This window comes from Phyllostomus hastatus, unplaced genomic scaffold (assembly GCF_019186645.2).
Source record: "Phyllostomus hastatus isolate PE091 unplaced genomic scaffold, TTU_PhHast_1.1 phas_contig_17, whole genome shotgun sequence".
NCBI lineage: Eukaryota > Metazoa > Chordata > Mammalia > Chiroptera > Phyllostomidae > Phyllostomus > Phyllostomus hastatus.
In genome coordinates, this window is record NW_025333664.1 from 16,047,064 (window position 1) to 16,066,020 (window position 18,957).

General features: G+C 37.1%; 1 protein-coding gene and 1 pseudogene across 5 annotated transcripts in view; both read right to left on the minus strand.

Moving 5' to 3' along the window:
- Positions 1-18,957, minus strand: part of RALGAPB (Ral GTPase activating protein non-catalytic subunit beta) — an 85,890-nt gene that overhangs the window by 34,052 nt on the left and 32,881 nt on the right. For 2 of the 5 annotated variants that reach the window (XM_045832633.1, XM_045832634.1), the window contains exons 10-19: positions 17,492-17,527; positions 16,092-16,293; positions 13,096-13,263; positions 12,498-12,612; positions 11,971-12,118; positions 10,763-10,827; positions 9,452-9,581; positions 7,387-7,520; positions 2,561-2,743; positions 1,510-1,661 (exon numbers count right to left, since the gene is read on the minus strand). In XM_045832633.1, the coding sequence (XP_045688589.1) occupies positions 1,510-1,661; positions 2,561-2,743; positions 7,387-7,520; positions 9,452-9,581; positions 10,763-10,827; positions 11,971-12,118; positions 12,498-12,612; positions 13,096-13,263; positions 16,092-16,293; positions 17,492-17,527 (1,333 nt within the window). The remainder of the gene's footprint in view (positions 1-1,509; positions 1,662-2,560; positions 2,744-7,386; positions 7,521-9,451; positions 9,582-10,762; positions 10,828-11,970; positions 12,119-12,497; positions 12,613-13,095; positions 13,264-16,091; positions 16,294-17,491; positions 17,528-18,957) is intronic. The other 3 variants (XM_045832635.1, XM_045832637.1, XM_045832636.1) reach the window with 3 other exon arrangements.
- LOC123814928 lies at positions 4,452-5,076 on the minus strand (annotated as a pseudogene).

Sequence of the window (18,957 nt, forward strand, 5' to 3'; positions counted from 1 at the left end):
CTCCACAAAATCACTGAGAGGCAGCATTAGCATAGTGAGCAGGGCTAAAGCCAGCACACTTCTAAAACTGATGAATGACCTCAGCCCATGAGAAACAGAAATAAATCCAACTTTACTGTATATATCCCAAGTTATCAACAGACCACTGAACACATAAAAGATTCTGAGATTTAGTTAGGGGCTGATTTATGTACAAATCTTCAAGCAGTCTTGCCTACCACTTTACTAAGACCAAGATGATCCAACCTAGCTAGACTGACCTGACACCTCTCCTTTTTATATTTTTCTGGGTCTTCATATACATTCACCGTGATAAGATTCATCTTTCCATATTTACTGATTCTACCTAATCTTTTCCACTTACCTCTTCCTTACATCCATAAATGTGCCTACACTGCCTTCCTCCCCTCCTCCTACTCTTGTTGCTTACCAGCCACACCAACTCTATCAACTCTTTCTGCTACTTTTTCAAGGTACCAATCTGTCTCCATTCCTTCAGTACCAAAATACTTAAACAGGAATCTTCCTTTGCTGGCTTCATCAATCTGGAGTCTGGCTTATAGCTCAAACTTGACTCATCCTATAAAAGTCAGGTCCAATGTAATTTTCCCTAGGAATCTTACTTCAATGTTCCCTTATGTGAAAGTATTCATTTCCTCCTTCCAACTTCCCAGCATTTTATTTGTACTTTTTTCTCTTGAAGCATTTATTTTCCACCCAATATCATAGCTACTTGTGTTCCTATCTTATCTTCCCTAGTAGACAAGAAGCTCTCTGAGGGTGGTGAATCCAATTATCTTTGTGATCCTATTATAAGTTCACAGAGGAAGTTCCTAAATCTTGGCTGAATGAATCTTTAATATATAATATAAATGGTGCAGCAGAGAACACAGACACTACTGAGCTAGAAGCAAGAGACCTAACAGTGTGACTCAGATCCTGTCTCTGGATGCAGCCATCAATCAAGTCAGGAGGTCCATGGAATAAGGCTCTCCCAGATCCTTTCCAATTTGAAGACGGTATAACTTGAATTAACATCAATCAACACAGAAAAACAAGGACCCAAACTCTCAGCCCAAGTTCCTGGTTTCCTTTTGTCTTAAAAAAAAGAAAACAAGCCCTGGCCGGTGTAGCTCAATGGATTGAGCTCGGGCTGCCAACCAAAGCATCGCAGGTTCGATTCCCAGTTAGCGCACATGCCTGGGTTGCAGGCCACGACCCCCAGCAACCTCACATTGATGTTTCTCTGTTTCTCTCTCTCTCTTCCTCCCTTCCCTCTCTAAAAGTAAATAAATAAAATCTTTAAAAAAATACTCTTTAAAAAAAAATGCTTGCCATTCCTCCCATTCTAGGGGAAAAAAATTTTCTTTTCCAGTCCATTTCTGTAGAAAAAGTATTCTAAAGGGGCTGCATCACTTACTGCTGAAAAACTGGGGAGCTGATAAAACAGGAATCACAGCTAACCCCAACTAATTTCTAGGCACATTCCCTGTGCAGTCACTTTCATACCATGTTAGGGTGGCTTCAGCAGCATCCTTTACCCTCATAGAAGCAGGGTTTGGCTCCTTATCTCCTTTGTACTTGACCTCTTGCTCACTGCTTTTGGACTTACTTCCTGAAATACCCAATTCCACAATCTCCAGTACTTCCTTAAGACAGTCCTAGAAGCAGAAAAGGAGTATCAGTTTTTTATAACACACCTATCTTATAAGAAGACAAGGAAGTACATCAAAAGTTAATAGTGGCTGTGTTTTGGTGGTGATGCCAGTTTCTTTCTCATTTTGTTTAATAGTATACATTAATTTCATAATAATATAATACCCCCCAATTTCTCTTTAAAGAAATAAATGTGAGTGTTCAGAGAGCTGAGTAATAAGTAATAAATTCAAGTCAACTTTATTAGTCATAGTTATTATAAAATTACCATGGACTACACATAAATCATGAAAGCCTAAATGAAAGAGATATAACAGTAATCTATTAAACCTGGATGGTTTAAAACATGTCAGATTATACAAAGGGAAGATCATCAATAACTGACAGTTTTAATTAATTTTTGGTATCATAACTTTAGAAGCCATTATGAAAATGACTAAGAGTTAATCAATAGAATTTTTTTTAAACTATAAAAAAGCTCTAAATAAATATCCAGTAAGCCTGGCATGTCTTTTATTCTGCCTCCCCATAAGAAAAGTGTTACATGGAACAATGGCAGAGAAAGCAGCCTAGACATCTGTGCCTCCACAAAAGCAGAGAAACACATGCATGAAATGAAATTTTAGATATAAGCAACCTTGACAAACCAGCCTTGCTCTAAGTTGGCAGTCTGGCTATCAACTGCCTTTCTTGGTTTGGTAATGGGTTAATTCGCAACCAAATATAAGCACAACAGTTTCTGAGTTGCACTCAAAAGGACAAGTGTTCTACTGAAATATAACAAGTGCATTCAGTTTAAAGTATGCAACACAGTATTTAAATTTAGATATTCTCTTTTTAGTAATATATTTTAAAAGACATTTTCCCACCATATATTTTGTTTCTATTTAGTGTGTAAACTAACCTTTTCATCAAGCATATCAGGATGCTCTATCAGCCAGACACAGAGACACTGAAAAGCTGCCACTATCATGGAGTGCAGATCCCGGGAGTGAAAAGGAGCTGGCCGACTACACTGGTACACGATGTAGCTGCACACGGAACTGATGGCTCGCTTTCGGTCTCCTAAATCAACCATCACCTTCACCTGGACATATTCGTATGGAGAACAGTTAGCCGGGAACCATTATACCCATTTTAAAGCATCTGCACTGAGGTCCAGCTTTTCTGAGAATGTGATACACCACAGGAAATCTTGTTTTTAAAATATTATTTATATACAAAATCAAAATATTTCAGAGGTATTATATATATAAAAAGAGGGCACTTTGAACCCCTAAAATAGTATTTCGCTTTAGCATACTTTTTCATTCCCTAAAACCTAAACTCTTGGGATGCACCTACTTATCATTGCCAGAGATCAAAAGAACAGCTGGCAAGAAAACAAAAACAAAAGAATAGCTGGCAATAGAACAAATGCACATTTTTTAAGCCCCCTAAACCAAACTCCACAGTGATGCTCCAGGGGCTACTCAGTTCTAGGGGCAACATCAGAGGTATAATTAACATACAGTAAACTACACATATTTAAAGTATACAATTTGGTCAATTTTGGCATAAGTATACACCTGTAAGCTATCACCACAATCAAGATAGTGGATATATCTATCACCCCAAAAATCTCCTCATGTAGCTTCTAATCCTTCCTCACACTCTGTTTTCTCCCCTCCCTAGGTTACTGATCTGCCGTCACTATAGGCTAATTTGCATTTTCTACAGTTTTATATAAATACAATCAAACAATATCATACTTTTTGGGGGGAGGGGTTGCTTCTTTTACTCAGCATAATTATATGAGATTTATCTACTTTTTTGTGTGCATCCAATGTTCAATGTTCATCCCTTTTTATTGTAGAGTAGTATTCCACTGTATGGCTATAACACAACTTATCAGTCACCTGTTAAAGGACATCGGGGTTGCTTCTAGATCCTGGGTATTACAAATAAGGTTGCTATGAACAGTAGTGTACAAGTCTTTGTATGGCTATATGTTCTCTCATCTCCTGGTAGTAGAGTGATTGGGTTATATGAGAGATGTATGCTTAACTTTTTCAGAAACTGCCAAGCTGTTTTCTAAAATGGTTGTACCATACAACATTCCCTTCAACAGTGTGTGGGAGTTCCACTTCCTTCACATTTTCACCAACATCTGGTATGGTCTCTTCAATTTTAGAGGAGTGGTAACTCATTGTGGTTTTAATTTTATTTCCCCAATAACTAGTAATATGGAACATCTTTTCATGTGCTTATTTGCTATCTGTATGTTTTCTTTGGTGAAGTGTTCAAATCTTTTCCCCATTTTTTAATTGGGCTGTTTGTTGTATTAATGAGGATTTTTGTTGTTATTATTGTTTTGTCCTTTTTTAAAATCCTTGCCCAAGTTTACATTCATTGGTTTTAGAGAGAGAGATGGGGAGGAAGAGAGGGAGGGGGGAAGAAAGGGAAGGAGGGAAAAGGGGGACGGGAGAGAGGGGAGGGGGAGAAAGAGGAACAACAATGTGAGAGAGAAACATAGATTGGTTAACTCCTGCACGTGCCCCGACTAGAGACCAAACCCACAGCGCAGGTATGTGCCCTGACCAGAAATCAAACCGAAACCTTTCAGTGCATGGGACAATGTGCCAACTAACCAAGCCACACTAGCCAGGGCTGTTTGACCTTTCTAAAAGATTTCATTAAAGGTCTTGACAAAGCAACAGCCAGACTATCCAGATCTAGCTACCAAGAAGACCCTGTTATGTAGTAGGCACTGGCTAGAGCATGGCAGGCAGCATTGGCTTCCTAACCTTATGTCCTCAGATAGAGATAGTGGACAGCATTTTCTCGTTAGGGGCCACAGCGCTCATGTGGTCAGAAAAGGGCTTCTTAGAGCCAGTCTTAAACCACTTGGGTCTCAGGACAGCATGATCTTCACTTTGATGCCCAGCACACCCTACCTGTGCAGCACATAGCACACAGTGGTATTGATATAGTTAACAGGGTTCCCACTGTAGATCATCAGACCATCCACAAACTTGATGGATCCAACCCTCTGCCCTTGGAGTTTCCCTGACCCTATGACCTTGTAGCTCCTGGCCCCACTCTCCATGATGAACTGCAGTACCCCACAGCAGGCTCTCCTGGAAGTTTGTAATGCAGAGATTCTGTCTTCGCAATGGCACATAGACCTCTTGGGGCCACCTTTTCAAAACTTCTAAACTACATCAGTCAATTCTTGGTTCTGCTGGTTCTTCTCCCCAAGAACATTCTATATCCTGGAGGCCAAGGTAATGATTTCTATTCTGGTTGATATAAGCTGGACCTCAACTCCAGAGTAGCTAGCTGTCTTCGGCAAGCCTCTGAGTGAGAAGAACTCATTCAGTTTAACTCTGAAAATGTCATCAATGACTAATTTCCTCTTTTGGAAATTTGTACCACCATATTGTTACTGTGCACTACCAAAAGGACTGAGTTTTGACAGTTCTTTATATAATCTGGATATAGTTTTTAAAGAGTTTCTGCCAAGCTGTGACTTATCTCATGGTCCATTTTTTGAAAAACAGTAGTTTATTAATTCTGGTTAAGTTAAATGTAATAGTTGTTCTTCTATGGCATAAGAAATCCTTGTATAACCAAATCTTCATATAAATAAAGACTTTCTTCCATTCTAGAAGTTTTACTGCTTAGGTTTTACATTTAGGGTTACAATCCATTTTGAGTTAATTTTTGTACATAGTGCAAGGTATGAATCAAAGTTCTTTTTTACACACACACACACACACACACACACACACACGAATATCTGATTGTCCCAGCACTATTTATTGTAAAGACTATCCTTTCTCCTTTGAATTAACATTGCAACTTTGTCAAAAATCAGATGTTCATGTATATGTGCATCTATTTCTGGACTCCCTATAATATTCCGGTGATCAAGCTGTCCAACCCTACTGCAATACCAGACTGTTCTGATTACTGTAGCTTTATGACAAATCAGGTAGTGTCGCACTGTGTGATTTGTTAGACAGGCCCAGAGCAGCACTCCACCTAGAGCCAATTATTCCTTGCTAATGGAGACTGTCTGAACATCACAGGAAACAGTACCTTGTCTTCAAAGCAGTGTGATCCTGCAAGTCTTATAAAAGGCTATCCTTACTTTCTGCATCAGTAACTACCCCTCAAAAAACTATGGCCATTACACCTACCCCTGAGAATCTTTGAGGTAATCTCTAAGTGGTGGTATGATCATCTTAGGGCCCTGGACAGTTAGAGTATCATCCTGATACACCAAGGTTGCGGGTTCAATCCTTGGTCAGGGCACATACAAGAACCAATAATGAATTCATAAATACGTGGAACAACAAATTGATGTCTCTCTCTCTCTCTCTTTTAACTATCAATCAGTTAAAAAAAAAGAACATCTTATGTTTTCTAGCCCATTTTATCCCTTAGGACTTTGGTAAGTTACAGCCTCTGCTCACCTGTTCTCACAACTATAAAACAAGGGCTTGAACTTTATCATCGCAGGCAGTACAACCTCATGTGTGTGTATCGCCTTTTTGTTCACAAAGTGCTTTACATATTTTATTTCATTTCACAGGATTTGATCTTCACAACACCAGGTACTAATCCTGCCTGTTTCACATGTAAGAAAACATTTAAATGATAGTGAGGATGTAGAGAAACTGAAACCCTTGTACATCACTGGTGGGAATATAAAGTAATTTAGTAAATGTGGAAAACAGTTTGACAGCTGCTCAAAAGTTACATATAGAATTATCATGTAAGCCAGCAATTCAACTACCAGTGATATACCCAACGGAACTGAAAATTGGTATTCAAACAAATGAAGGTAGACATATGTTTACAGCAGCACTATTCACAATACTTCAAATGTGCATCAACAAATGAATAGACAAATTGGTGTAAATACAATGGAATATTATTCAGCCATAAAGAAAATGAAATTCTGACATAGTCTATAACACAAATGAACCTTAAAAACATGTTAAGTGAAAGAAGCCAGGCACAATAGGCCATATATTAGATGACTTAATTTACATGAAGCGTCCAGAATAGGTAAATCCAAAGAGACAAAATGCAGACTGGTGGTCATCAGGGCTTGTGGAAAGGGGAGACCAGAAAGCAACTGCTTAATGGGTATGGATTCTCTTTTTGGGGTGATGAAAATGTTTTGAAACTCGACAGACATTACGGCTGCACAACACTGTAAATGTACTAATAGCCACTGAATTATTCACTTTAAAATAGTTAATTTTATGTTATGTAAGTTACACCTCAATAAGAAAAATACTTAGAAGTGCAAATGGCCACACAGTTCTAAAGTTCCACAAAATGGAATAATAGCCGTGAAAGTAATTTAAAAGTACAGTCAATTTTACTTATCTCTGATAACAGAAGATGGAAGAGTCAGATAGTCCCAAATGGCCTATTTTAGGATAGTCACTCTTCCTTTACCAAATCTGTATTTGTTTATTAAAATTAGATGATCCCATAATGGCACAAAAGGTCATGCTGAAAATTTAAAATATTATGAAAAAACACAAAGTCAGAAAAAGTGAAGTTCATTTGTAAAATTTCATTTGGAGGCTCACTTTTGCACACTTTAATATAAACTACGTTTGAGTATAAACCAGTACTGTGAAGTTCACACCAAGAGGTCAGGAGATACAGAAAACAGAGCAGTAGTCCAAGGCTGCTGGGCTGAAATTAAAGAACTGTCGTTCTCACCTTTGCCAAGCCAGAGAGGAGCTCTAGAGCTGCCAGTGATATGCTCATGTCTGGTCGCCACTGGGAGTTGAGTCTCTGGGTGACGAGATGAATGCTGCGAATCAGTAGCCCAGCAGCTGAATCTGTATTAAGAGCTAGGATATAACCCCAATGCCACATCCCACAGGGAGGGAAAACAACTAAGCATTAGTAACGAGAAGCACAGCATTCCACCAGGCACAGACCACAGCAGCCACAGTGAGCACGACGGGCACCCACACAGTGCTCTGCTCCCCGCCCCACTGGCCTGAGCATCAAGCCTGACTGAACAACAGTGCACAGAGCACACACACTGGACCAGAGCAGCTTCTAACTCCCAGCTCAGGAACTTTCATATAGACATCCACTGGGATTTGGCAATTCAGTTTCATTCTTATAACAATGTAAATTTTTAAATTTCTAAATTAACTCAGAGAGTTACATTTTCACCAAAACAATGAAATTCTATCAATTATTTCCTTGGCATTTTATACGGAGGAAAGAGTTCAAATCTCCTCAGATGCTGGGAATTATCCTAAAGCATCTGTTGAAATTATTTTCAGGAGTTAAACCATCAAAAGTCACATGCATTGCTTTTTAAACACATTTTAACATTTAACTCTTCAAAACTGCTTTAATATTTCTAAAAAAATTAAATAACCATGTCATTGTGCTTTTATTTGGCCTCCAATTCTATATTTAAAAGTAATAACTACTTAGCTAATAATACATAAGGACAAATTAAATGAAATTTATAAAGGAAGCTTTAGGGACATTATACCTGTCAATCCTATCAGAAAGAGGGCAGTGACAACAGAAAAAGGAATGATCATTAAAGAGACATTCATGCAACACTAACACAAATCTGGACTTCTTAGTAAAAAATACTTTACGACATTAAAAGCAGAGCTCACTAACACCAGTTCAAAATGCTCAAACAAACAATTATCACTTCAAACACTTATATTAGAACACATACAATATAATGCAAAAATTTCTTTAGTTTAAAAGTGTTTTAGAAAGCACGAAAAATAAACAAAATTTCACCTAACTATACCTAAACCCATGAATATAATAAGACAATTTAAATAACTTTATAAATGCAATATTTAAATGTGTTGAATATCCACATAATGACCTTATGCATATGACATGCTCAAGGATACTTATGATTAAAAATTTAAACACACATCTAAGCATCTAAATTTCATTCTAGTCTAGCTGGATTAACACTCACAGATTCAACCAGGGGTGTCCAACCTGCGGCCTGCATGCAACATGCAGTCCAGAATGGCTATGAATGCAGCCCAACATAAACCCATAAACCCACTTAAAACATTATGAGATTTTTGGTTTTTGTTAGTGTTTGTGTACTTAATATGTGGCCCAAGACAACTCTTCTTCCAGTATGGACCAGAGACACCAAAAGGTTGGACACTCCATGCTATTATTTGTGTATAACAACACAAAGGCACCCACAAACTGAGAGAACTACAAAGTAATTAACCGCCCAGGGTAAAGGACATTATTTAATAGGATGTTCTTCTGGGCTAATGTTTCCTTACTCTTACTTAAAATGTGTGACTGAAAAATCTAACCAGATATATAGAGAGGTATATAGGTTTTAAGCACAAAGATATTCTGCTCTGGGTTTCTGTCCCATGTGTTTCCCACCACCCATCCTTACCACACTGCAGAACCGATGTACTGGCTGGCTCTGCCATTAAATTGTGAGGCAAAGTCCACATCCTATTTGACTCTATTACCAGCACCTGGTACAGAATCCAGAAATGTTTCCTAACCACCCACTATAATCATGTATAAAATCTAAAACTACCTAGAATCTAACTACTAAAAGTTGCTTGTAAGATTTATTTTCACTTTCTTACTCTTTTACACTAATAGCCTCTCTATTCTATCTAAATACATTTAAAAAATCATGGTCATTAAAATTGTGTTAAAAATGTTTTGCTTATTTGTTTTGTGTATCTGAGCATTAGAAGTTATTCTATAAACTTTGGATGTCAAAAAAACAAACATGGCTTACCATAATCTCTTAGGAGAGCTTGAGCAGGTCTTTCACTATCAGGAGTTGTGGGTTCTGTGCTTCCACCACTGGCTGAACTAATACCACTATTAGTGCGACTATGACTCTTCAAGTTATTTTCTCCACCACCCTAGTCAAATAAAAAGGAATCAAATATTTGAGGGCTACATCCATAGTGCACTAGTATAAACAGAGGTCAATCATTAAAAGCCATGTTGATAAAATGTAATGTGACCACTAAATAGCACAAACTGATACACGGATAAAAACTGCTGTAGTGTTTTTGCACGACACTGTCTACTGAGGGGTTATGAAGGTTCAGATGATTACAGGTGCCTATTTCAGGGTCTTCTTTGTTGCTGTTTACAAAGGGCCAGCCAAGGACCTTTTCTATCTTCACTAGCTAATAACTCTGAGTCCTTAAAAAAACACCTTAGTGCCTCCCGAGCAAAACTTCAGAACAGGAATGCAATCTTAACAAAACAAAACACAAATAAAGTAACAGTAACTCTCAAATGTAGTTATATCATAAAACACAAACAATAAAACACTATGATTAGTATAAATATTAACTCCTATGTATTTATATATGAGTTAACAAAGGTATCTGTTAAAAATTTCCCTCATTTTTTCCCATGTAAGTACAATTCATTACATCCAGATCAGTTGATTATTATCAGCCACCTACTGGAACATGAATATAATTTCCTTAAAAGTAATTTGAGCACCCATGCTCCACCCACCACTCCATTGTATTCCATTCATTTATCTACTCCCCTGCCTCTACTCCAAGTACAAGAATCACATATGTTGGAGACAGAAGCAGGGGGCACTGGGAGTCTCTGGGAAGCTTTTTTGATTTAGAAGCATTGGTGCTTTGGGGGACTTTCCAACTTTGATCTAGAGAGCCTAGAAAAAGCTGACGAGATGAAAAAAAGTAAACTAAAGTTTGCTAACAGCCAGCATTAGATCCACTAGGGATGGAATAGGGGGCTTTTCCCAGACTCTTCAAGTCAGTTTACCAACACAAAAGTGGGTGCTTGAAGTAGATACTGTCCAGGAATAAAGACTGTATTTAGTTGGACTTTCTTTCATGCAATCTCTCTCAGGAACCTGATGTGTACTTGATGAGGCACTAAAAGGTAAGGAGCCTCAAAACACCCGATATTTTAAAATAGAAACAGCCTACACCAATAAGCTGGATTTAAAAAGTAAATGCCTTTAAAATTCATGAGGACAGACATTTTGGAATAAAATTTACTTAAAATCAGAAGTTGATCTCTGACAGATTACATATGGTACATGACTTACCATCTCCATTTGGCAACCAATGGCTTCTAAAAGTGCTGAATCTTGAACAATATTTAACATCGCTCCTGCAAAAGCAAAAAAATGCCCTTTATTTAAATACATGACAAGAATACTAAAATGCCTGAAGTAAGTCAATTAATAGCAGAGATACGATTTTAGCTGAGTGTTCCTGAAACTGTCATAAAATCACCAATAAATCTGTCAACTCATCAGAAAAGATCCTTCTTAAAAAAAACCTAATTCAGGTCTGCCCCCAAAGTTTTAAAACCACATTTTTCTAAAATAAATTTGATTGGTCTCATAAAATAAATTTGAAAGTCAAACTTTGCTTTATACAAAAACATGATCATTATCAGATATTTTATAACTGGTATGAAAGACCAACCATTAATATCTCAATTTCAGGGCTTGCCCATGCCTGCATATCCTGAAGACCACTTGTATTTATTATCAAGGAACTTGCAGCCCCAGAAAGGTTATAACAGAAATAAGATGGTGAGCCTACCACACTGCTTCTCATCCCAGTGGGAAAGTACTCTTGTCCACAATGGAAAAAGACAAGAAAGACACATCTTTGCCAATCTATGGCAAGTCTGCCAATTGATTGATCCTTCCTTGGAATGTATGAAGGAATGCTCCCAAACAGGATAAAGCAAAACTAGATCATCTATCAATCACAGAAATTATATGATTTCAAGTGATATCTGAATAACTTAAAATACTACAATTTGGAGGCATTCTCATATCAAGATTTAACCTCTGCTCCTTCAACCCCTTTCCAAAACAAAAGGATTTACCCTTCCCTGTTTATTCCACCTTCTCACTGCATAACATACTATCCCTCCTGAGCAGCCATTCCAACCACTATTGCCACCGCCAATTCTTTAGCCATCAGTTCCTCTCCTGCAATGAAAAAACTCTTCAAATCCTGTTCTGCAATATCCAATTTAACGTCTACTCCCCCCTATGAAGTCTTCCTTACTCTTGGTTTCTTCTCTCTCAATACTAAAGACACCCAGCATGACATGCAATTAGCACTGCCTTCTGCTGTTATCTGACTACTTTGTGAGGGTATTCCAATTTCTGCAATGAGACTTGCTGAAGAATAAATGCCACACTGACCCCTGCTTCCTTAGCATGGCTGAGATAAAAAAATATCTGGGTTTTCACTTACAAAAAAAATATATCTAAAATGTATGAACACAAACCTAGTATCATTTGAGTGTTGTTGGGGTCCGTTTCCGTTTGCAAGGCACCTATTAGTATATTCACAAGTCTCAACTTCAGGGACAAAAAAGTTACTGGTTTATCATAAGAAGAGCTGTCATCATTACTAAACTTTCCTTCCAGAACCACCTATGGAAGAAACAAAGAATATTTAACATTGATTGCTGTGGTACACTATGACCATGTAAGAACTGATACAGTGGGAAAAGAGCAGATCAGTCTGACAAGTAAGGCTCTCAATCTAATCAATATTAGACTGTGCTAAGTCTGTCACTAACTCGACAACATATATTATCAGATGTCACTAGCCTATCGCCACTTGAAATGGTAAGCCAGGCACGCTGGCTGACAGACAGCAGAAATTTCCATAGCATATCAATTTTGTTGATTCACTTGAAACACCTTCTAAAATGTTTTTAAAAGCTCCTATTCCATTTTTAAAATACAATAACTTGAAATAGCATGCAAAACAGGATATAGATTATAAAAAACTTTAATAAAACATTACCTCAGATTTGACTGTGCCAAAGTGATGAGGGAGGGGCAACAAAGAAAGTAGGATATTAATGGAAGATCTTCTCAATTCTGTTGGATTTACATAGCTTTTGAATTTGGAGAGTTCTCTGCCAAAAAAAATTAGCTATTAGTATTTCCAAACTAAAGTATGTTTTTAGCTATTGCCAAATATACATTATGCCAATTTTTCACAATATAAGCACTAGGTTTAGTCTCACAAAGAATGCAGTTAACTGCTTTCCACTGAATTTATATTCTGTAGTGTCTATGTTAAACTGCTGTTATGGAATAAAACTAGAATTTGATTGACTGATTTTAAACATTAAGTCCTACTCTGCAAAATTACATCCTCTAGGTTGAGGTTGCTCTTACCCTTCCCAACCAGGCCAAAAAAGATTCAACACACCCACAGACAAATGAGAATTGGAGGAGCTCAGGGTCTGGGTATTCTATACTCATTTAACATGCCCTGAGTCCCCTTGGGCTATAAAGGCAACTGGAGAGGATAAACTGGGAAACTAGGGAGGAACCACCAAAACAGACCAGGCCAAACTCAACAAATGATATGCTAATACAGAATGACAGCTTACCTGTCAGGCAAAATGGTTTCAAGAGCTGAAATAAAGTAAGGAACCACAACATCAATCCCTTTCAAGTCACAGCAGAACAAAGGAGGGGAGTTTAGAATAACGCTGGCCAAGACAGGATGGCACACATAATCATTTATCTGCAAACCTTGAATTAAAAGCATGTAAAATCTAGGAAAGCAAGAAAAAAATTTTAAACTGCTGGTCAATTGTTTCCATATATATTAATATTTCTACATATTCATCTGAAAGTCTATTTCCACTCTTTATTATTTCTAACCTTGAAAAGCTATTACTCAAGTTAATACAACTCAGAATCAAAATATACTAAGAGCCAAATTATCTTTCCTAAAGAAAACAAAGATTCATGTCTATTATACCTTCTTGAAGTTTTAAACCTTGCAACTCAAATTTATAGGTGCCTACAAATGAAGCACCCAAAACAAAACAAGGCAAATAACTGCAGTAATTATCAATAAACTGGAGGGATTACTGGACTGAATTCCATGTCAGTAAAATTTTGCAGCATTGCACAAATCCTGAAAGAAAAAAGTGTTGTCTTTTTTCCTGTGATCCATAATTTTGGGGGAGACAATGAAAGAAAGAAACCTCATTCAACCCTGCATTTATCACACTATGAAGATCACTCTACGTAAGACTCCTTATAGGAATATACCTAAGGTATACCTTACAGTGAGTATACCTTACTTTTAACCTGTTCCTCAAACCCACAAGCAACTAAGCACTCAATTTTCTATCATTCAAGAGCAATTATACTAGTATATTCTTCTACTACTATAAGGCACTTTTTCCTTCTCTGCAAAACTCTTCTGCAACAACTTCCCCTCCTCCTGGGCATTGCTCAGCACATTTCAATCCATCTTTTCTCCTTAGAACTAAACTAAAACCATGTTAGCAAATAACCAAATGCTCTCAATTGCTAACTCCAGAAGATATGTCTAAGTCTTACCTTACTCTGCCTTTTTTAAAGCATTCAAATATGATTACTCTCTTCTTCTCTCCTTATTCTTCTGACTTCTACAGCTATTTCCTTTAATAGATCCTCTTACTCCACCTGCCTCCTAATGTTGGTGTTCCTTAGGCTGCCAAGCTCAGTTCTCTAAGCTGTATCTTCCACTAGCCTGGTTTTAAACAATACTTAAACCACTGAACATAACCAAAGCAGTCTCTACCAGATACCTCTCACCTCAGCTCCAGACCTATTAGCCAAAAGCGTTTTGGATACCTGAGGGCAAGAAATGTCTACTAATGTATTCCAGTACTCCCTGTGTACAGTGTCTGGCATAAATACTTGTTGATAAATATCCCAAAGGCACTCAAGTTGAATAGATTCAAAACTAAGCCTATCATTAGCCCCCTCACAAATCTGTTTTGGTTGGTCATACTACCGCCCACCCAGCCTTATGGACCAGACAGAAAGCTCATGGTCATAGCCTTCTACCCTACTGCTACTGATACCATTTGTGGTATCTCCCCAACCAGTATTCTCCCTCCTGTACCACCCACCCACACACACACAAAGGGTGCAAGCATTCCATGTGACCCTCCCTCACAGCCATAGCTGACTAGACCAGATACCTCTGTGGTCTACCAACACCTGATTAATCAGATTCTCTTTTTCAGGAATGTGAAACTGAGATGCAGACATGCTGATTGGCCCTGTTGGTCACCTAGATGAAGGCTATAAAAACTGAGAACCTCGAATACTGCAATATAAGAAAATGATCTGCAAATAACAAAGAAGCAGTTCTAGAACCCCATGAAGACAGAAAAACCAGAAAGGAAGAAAACCCACCCTGGTCCTTAACCACTTTCTAGACCCTAGTTCCTACCCTTCATGAGGCCCCACAACATATCTCCAGACCTTAGAATGTACTAAATAGGATTAGTTTTTCATAACCGATTCCCTTTTGCTTGAGTCATATTGAGAAGGTTTTCTATTACCTGAGCCTATTAAACCAAGAGCCTATTAAGATACCCCTGATTAGTTCCCAGAATGTGCCGTTCTATTTCATATCTATATGCTTTTGCACTGTTTCCTCTAATAGTCAGTCTAACCTTCTCTCCTGAGAACCTAGCAGGTACAAAGATGCCAGAATGCTCTTGATGATATTAACATGACTTCAGCAGCTCTGTGAATGGTTAGTCGAGAAGGGCAACAAAAACAGGAAGCCATTGCAAGTTAATTTCAGAGAAAAGTGAAAGGCCTAAAGTGTCACAGTGGGGACAAAGTGGACAGATTAAAAAGAGGGTTAAGTAGCAGAAAGGGAGGGGTTGGCTGACCAATTAAAGATAGAGACAGAGAGAAGTGGAGTGTAAAATGACTTCTAGTTGCTGGCATGAGTCACTAACTAAATGGATGGCAGAGGCATTCACAAAGATCAGTTGAAGTCACAAATTTGGGTAAGATGACCCTACCCAACTTGCTATATACTACCCATCCTTTGTCAGTCCAGCACAGTCATTCGATCCTCTGTAACTCTTTCCTGAACCCCCACAGTAAGTGTATGCTGCTTCTTCCTTTGAATGCCCACAGCACTTTATTTGTTCTTCTCTCCTACCAACTTCCTATTACTACTGGATCATTGTTAATTTTGTACATGGCTTTGCTCACTCCAGAAAATAAGCTCCTTAGAGACAGGATTTACATTAACCTTTATGGACCACCTATGATGTCTAATACTGTGCTAAAAATTTATTTAAAAATTAGTGTATTCCTTCCAAATCTCTCCATTATTAAGTCAAATAAAACAATAAATAATAGCTCTAAAATAAAAAGCGTCTTAAGGATCTTTACAAATCTAGTAAGGCAAGTAAAATGGAAGAATTCAAGCAAAATTTCAGTCACTTACAGACATTTGCAGGTATTTCAAACCAACACTTACTTATCAATTCAGCCTACTAAACCATGTTATAATACAGTTTCACTATGCAAACTATATAAATGAAAAAATAAACAAAACAAAAAATTCTAAGACCTGGATAAATAAGCTGGTAGAATCTCTTCTCCAGTCTTCTTGCTACAAAAAATCCTACATAGTGTCCCACAAGCCTCAGCTCTTCCTGCTTCATAGTTATCAGGAAATTCACTTGCATCAAACATAGGATTGGAAACCATGGTGTCTGTGGACATTTGTGACCCTTTCCGTCGAAACTCCATGCTAGCTTGTGTTGTAATGGCTGGGGAGAGAAAAGGAGGGTTTTATTATATTTGTCAATATGCAGATAGGCTCATGGGACCCTGGACACAAAGATCAACTGTTGGTGTCATTAAATAGCTACTTGAATGGAATCCAATAATTCTTTTGTTTAGCAACTATATTTTACTTTTTTTAAAGGGCTCTCTGAAATCTTCTTGGAAAATGGGTAACAATTAATTTACAGTGGTACTGTCAGTTTAACAAATTCCACAAGAAGTATTTTCCAACTGAATTTTTGATTGGCAGAATACATTTGTATATATCTGTAATCATATACAGATATATAACGAATGTGGCTTTTCTATCATTCATTCTGTTTTTAACTTCCCCTGTAGAATGATACTTAAACATTAAGAAAAAGAGCCACTGCAATTTCCACATTACCCCAGATGAACATCACTTCTGAATGGGCAATCCCATGCTAGTTTTTATACTTTAGGGAGAGGGCAAAGTAGGAAGAGTAATGCGTAGGAAGGAAGAGAGAGCATTCCCACCACCCACCCAACTCCAAAACACACACCAAAGAATTGCCCAACCAAGCAAAATGAAAATGAACTTTAACAACCACAGACAGCAGCTAACTTGAGGTTGATAAATCAGAAAATTGTATTGGTAAGAGCATCATGGTCATTTGTTGTCACTGAAACAGAAGCCCTTCGAAAGTTGCTATTATTTTTAACAAAAGATTTCAGAGTGTGTTAAAAATCACTCTGAAATCTTTTATCACTCTACACAAAATATTTATTTTGTAATAGATTTAATAGAATGCAGAGTCAAATATAAATCTTTATGCAACTTCCCATGAGCCATTTTAGTCCTGAATAAGCTATCCAGCAATAATACATTTAAAAAACACTACATGCAGAATGCATACAAATCAAACATTAAATCTGTATAAAAATAAGCTTAAAGCTTAAAAAAAAAAAAGAGCCAAAACACAGTTAGTGCAAAATCCTGGAATTCATGACATGACCAGACTAGTGTACAGAAATAATGGGACTGATTCAGGCAGATTAATTTGCTTTTGCCAACAATCTTCCCCATTCAAAACACAGAAAAGTATTTTTCTTCCCAAGTGCAAAAACTACAAGAGACAATGACAATCAAATTTTTTAATGGAATTATGAAAAAAATAAAAACATGACTGCAATAAGAGGAAGCTTCTGGTTCCTACTTACAAGATTTATAAGAAAGAAGAATTTGGATAAAAGATGCTGCAAGATAATAGAAATAAATGGAAACAAATCAAAGGACAGCAGTAATTATAAAATACTTTAAAGATGGTGAAACTTTACAATAAGTTAAGAAGCTTTTTAGCTTTTTAAAAGTTAGATTAAAAGCTTTATGATACCACAAGCTAGTCCAAAAACATAGGAAATTGTGCATTCAGATCCAAAATTATAATTTTTGTATCATGCAAAAGAAATGAACAAAGAAAATTACACAACTACAAAAGAACTGAGGTTTTGAACTGCCCATAACGTGCATTAAAATTTTAGTTCATTAACCCTTCCCAGCTCAATGTTACTTTTACAAAGCACAGTGTACTGTCGAGTAAATCTAAAGCTAACCAGCAGTTCACAGAAGCAGACATTTTAAGTTTTGAGGTGAACTGCATGGCAGAATTCCTTGATGACAGCCAGTACTTAGAAAACAGACTAACAGTGTTAGTATTCCCAAACCTCCCACCACCCCCAAGATCTTAAGAGTGGCACCCAATAGTACTCTAACCCATTCAACTATCTGGACACCTCCTATCTTCCCAGGTAATGTAACAGCCTTCCTCATCTCTGAATGCAAGGCAGGGAAAGAGAAACTTCTATCCTTTCCCAACCAAGAAAAATATTAAGAGTTAAAAGAATTTGTTGCCGACACAATTTGAATCTGACTTCTATCTTTTGGCACAAAAGGGTGAGCAAAGCTGTTACAAAATCCCCATAGAGCAGGAAGATCTGTAAGTTCCCTTTAAGTAAGCCCACCAAGAAGGTAGCAAATTGAACCATTCAGAACTGAGGGATTTTAGTGTCAACAGCTCGATACCCAGAAGATACACAGTAAGAAATGCATCTCAAAAAAAGTAAAAATATGACTTATTCTAGAAAATATAAACATAAATGATTCAGAAAACTCAAAATATAAAGCATATGAATATAAGAAAATATAAAAGCCAAAAACTGTTTTTAAATTTTCAATTAGTCATCCTAAGTACATTTACTTATCCATAAGTAAACACTACAATTCAAACTTGTAAATAAAATATGGAAATGGTAGAATATAAAGTATCTGAATTTGAACAAAATAAATAAGGGAATCCCTAAACTGAACCATGCAATCTCAAATTATATTCCTGAAAATGTCTTTATAGTCACACCTTTTCTAAATAATGTAAAATATTTGTAAGAATATCCAAAATAATTACATGTGTATAGTGCTAACAGTCATAGACCTTAGTTCTGACATGATACTTAATACATAAGAATTAATATCTGAAAGAAAGCAGAGATCCTTATGGCCATTAGTTTTCTCTTTGGAACTAATGGTCTCCCTAGAGATGCACAAACTAATGCAATTAGGCCTCCTTTTACCTCAACCTATTTCTAGCCCCAGCAGAAAAATGCTTTCTTACCAAACAACCAATACACTC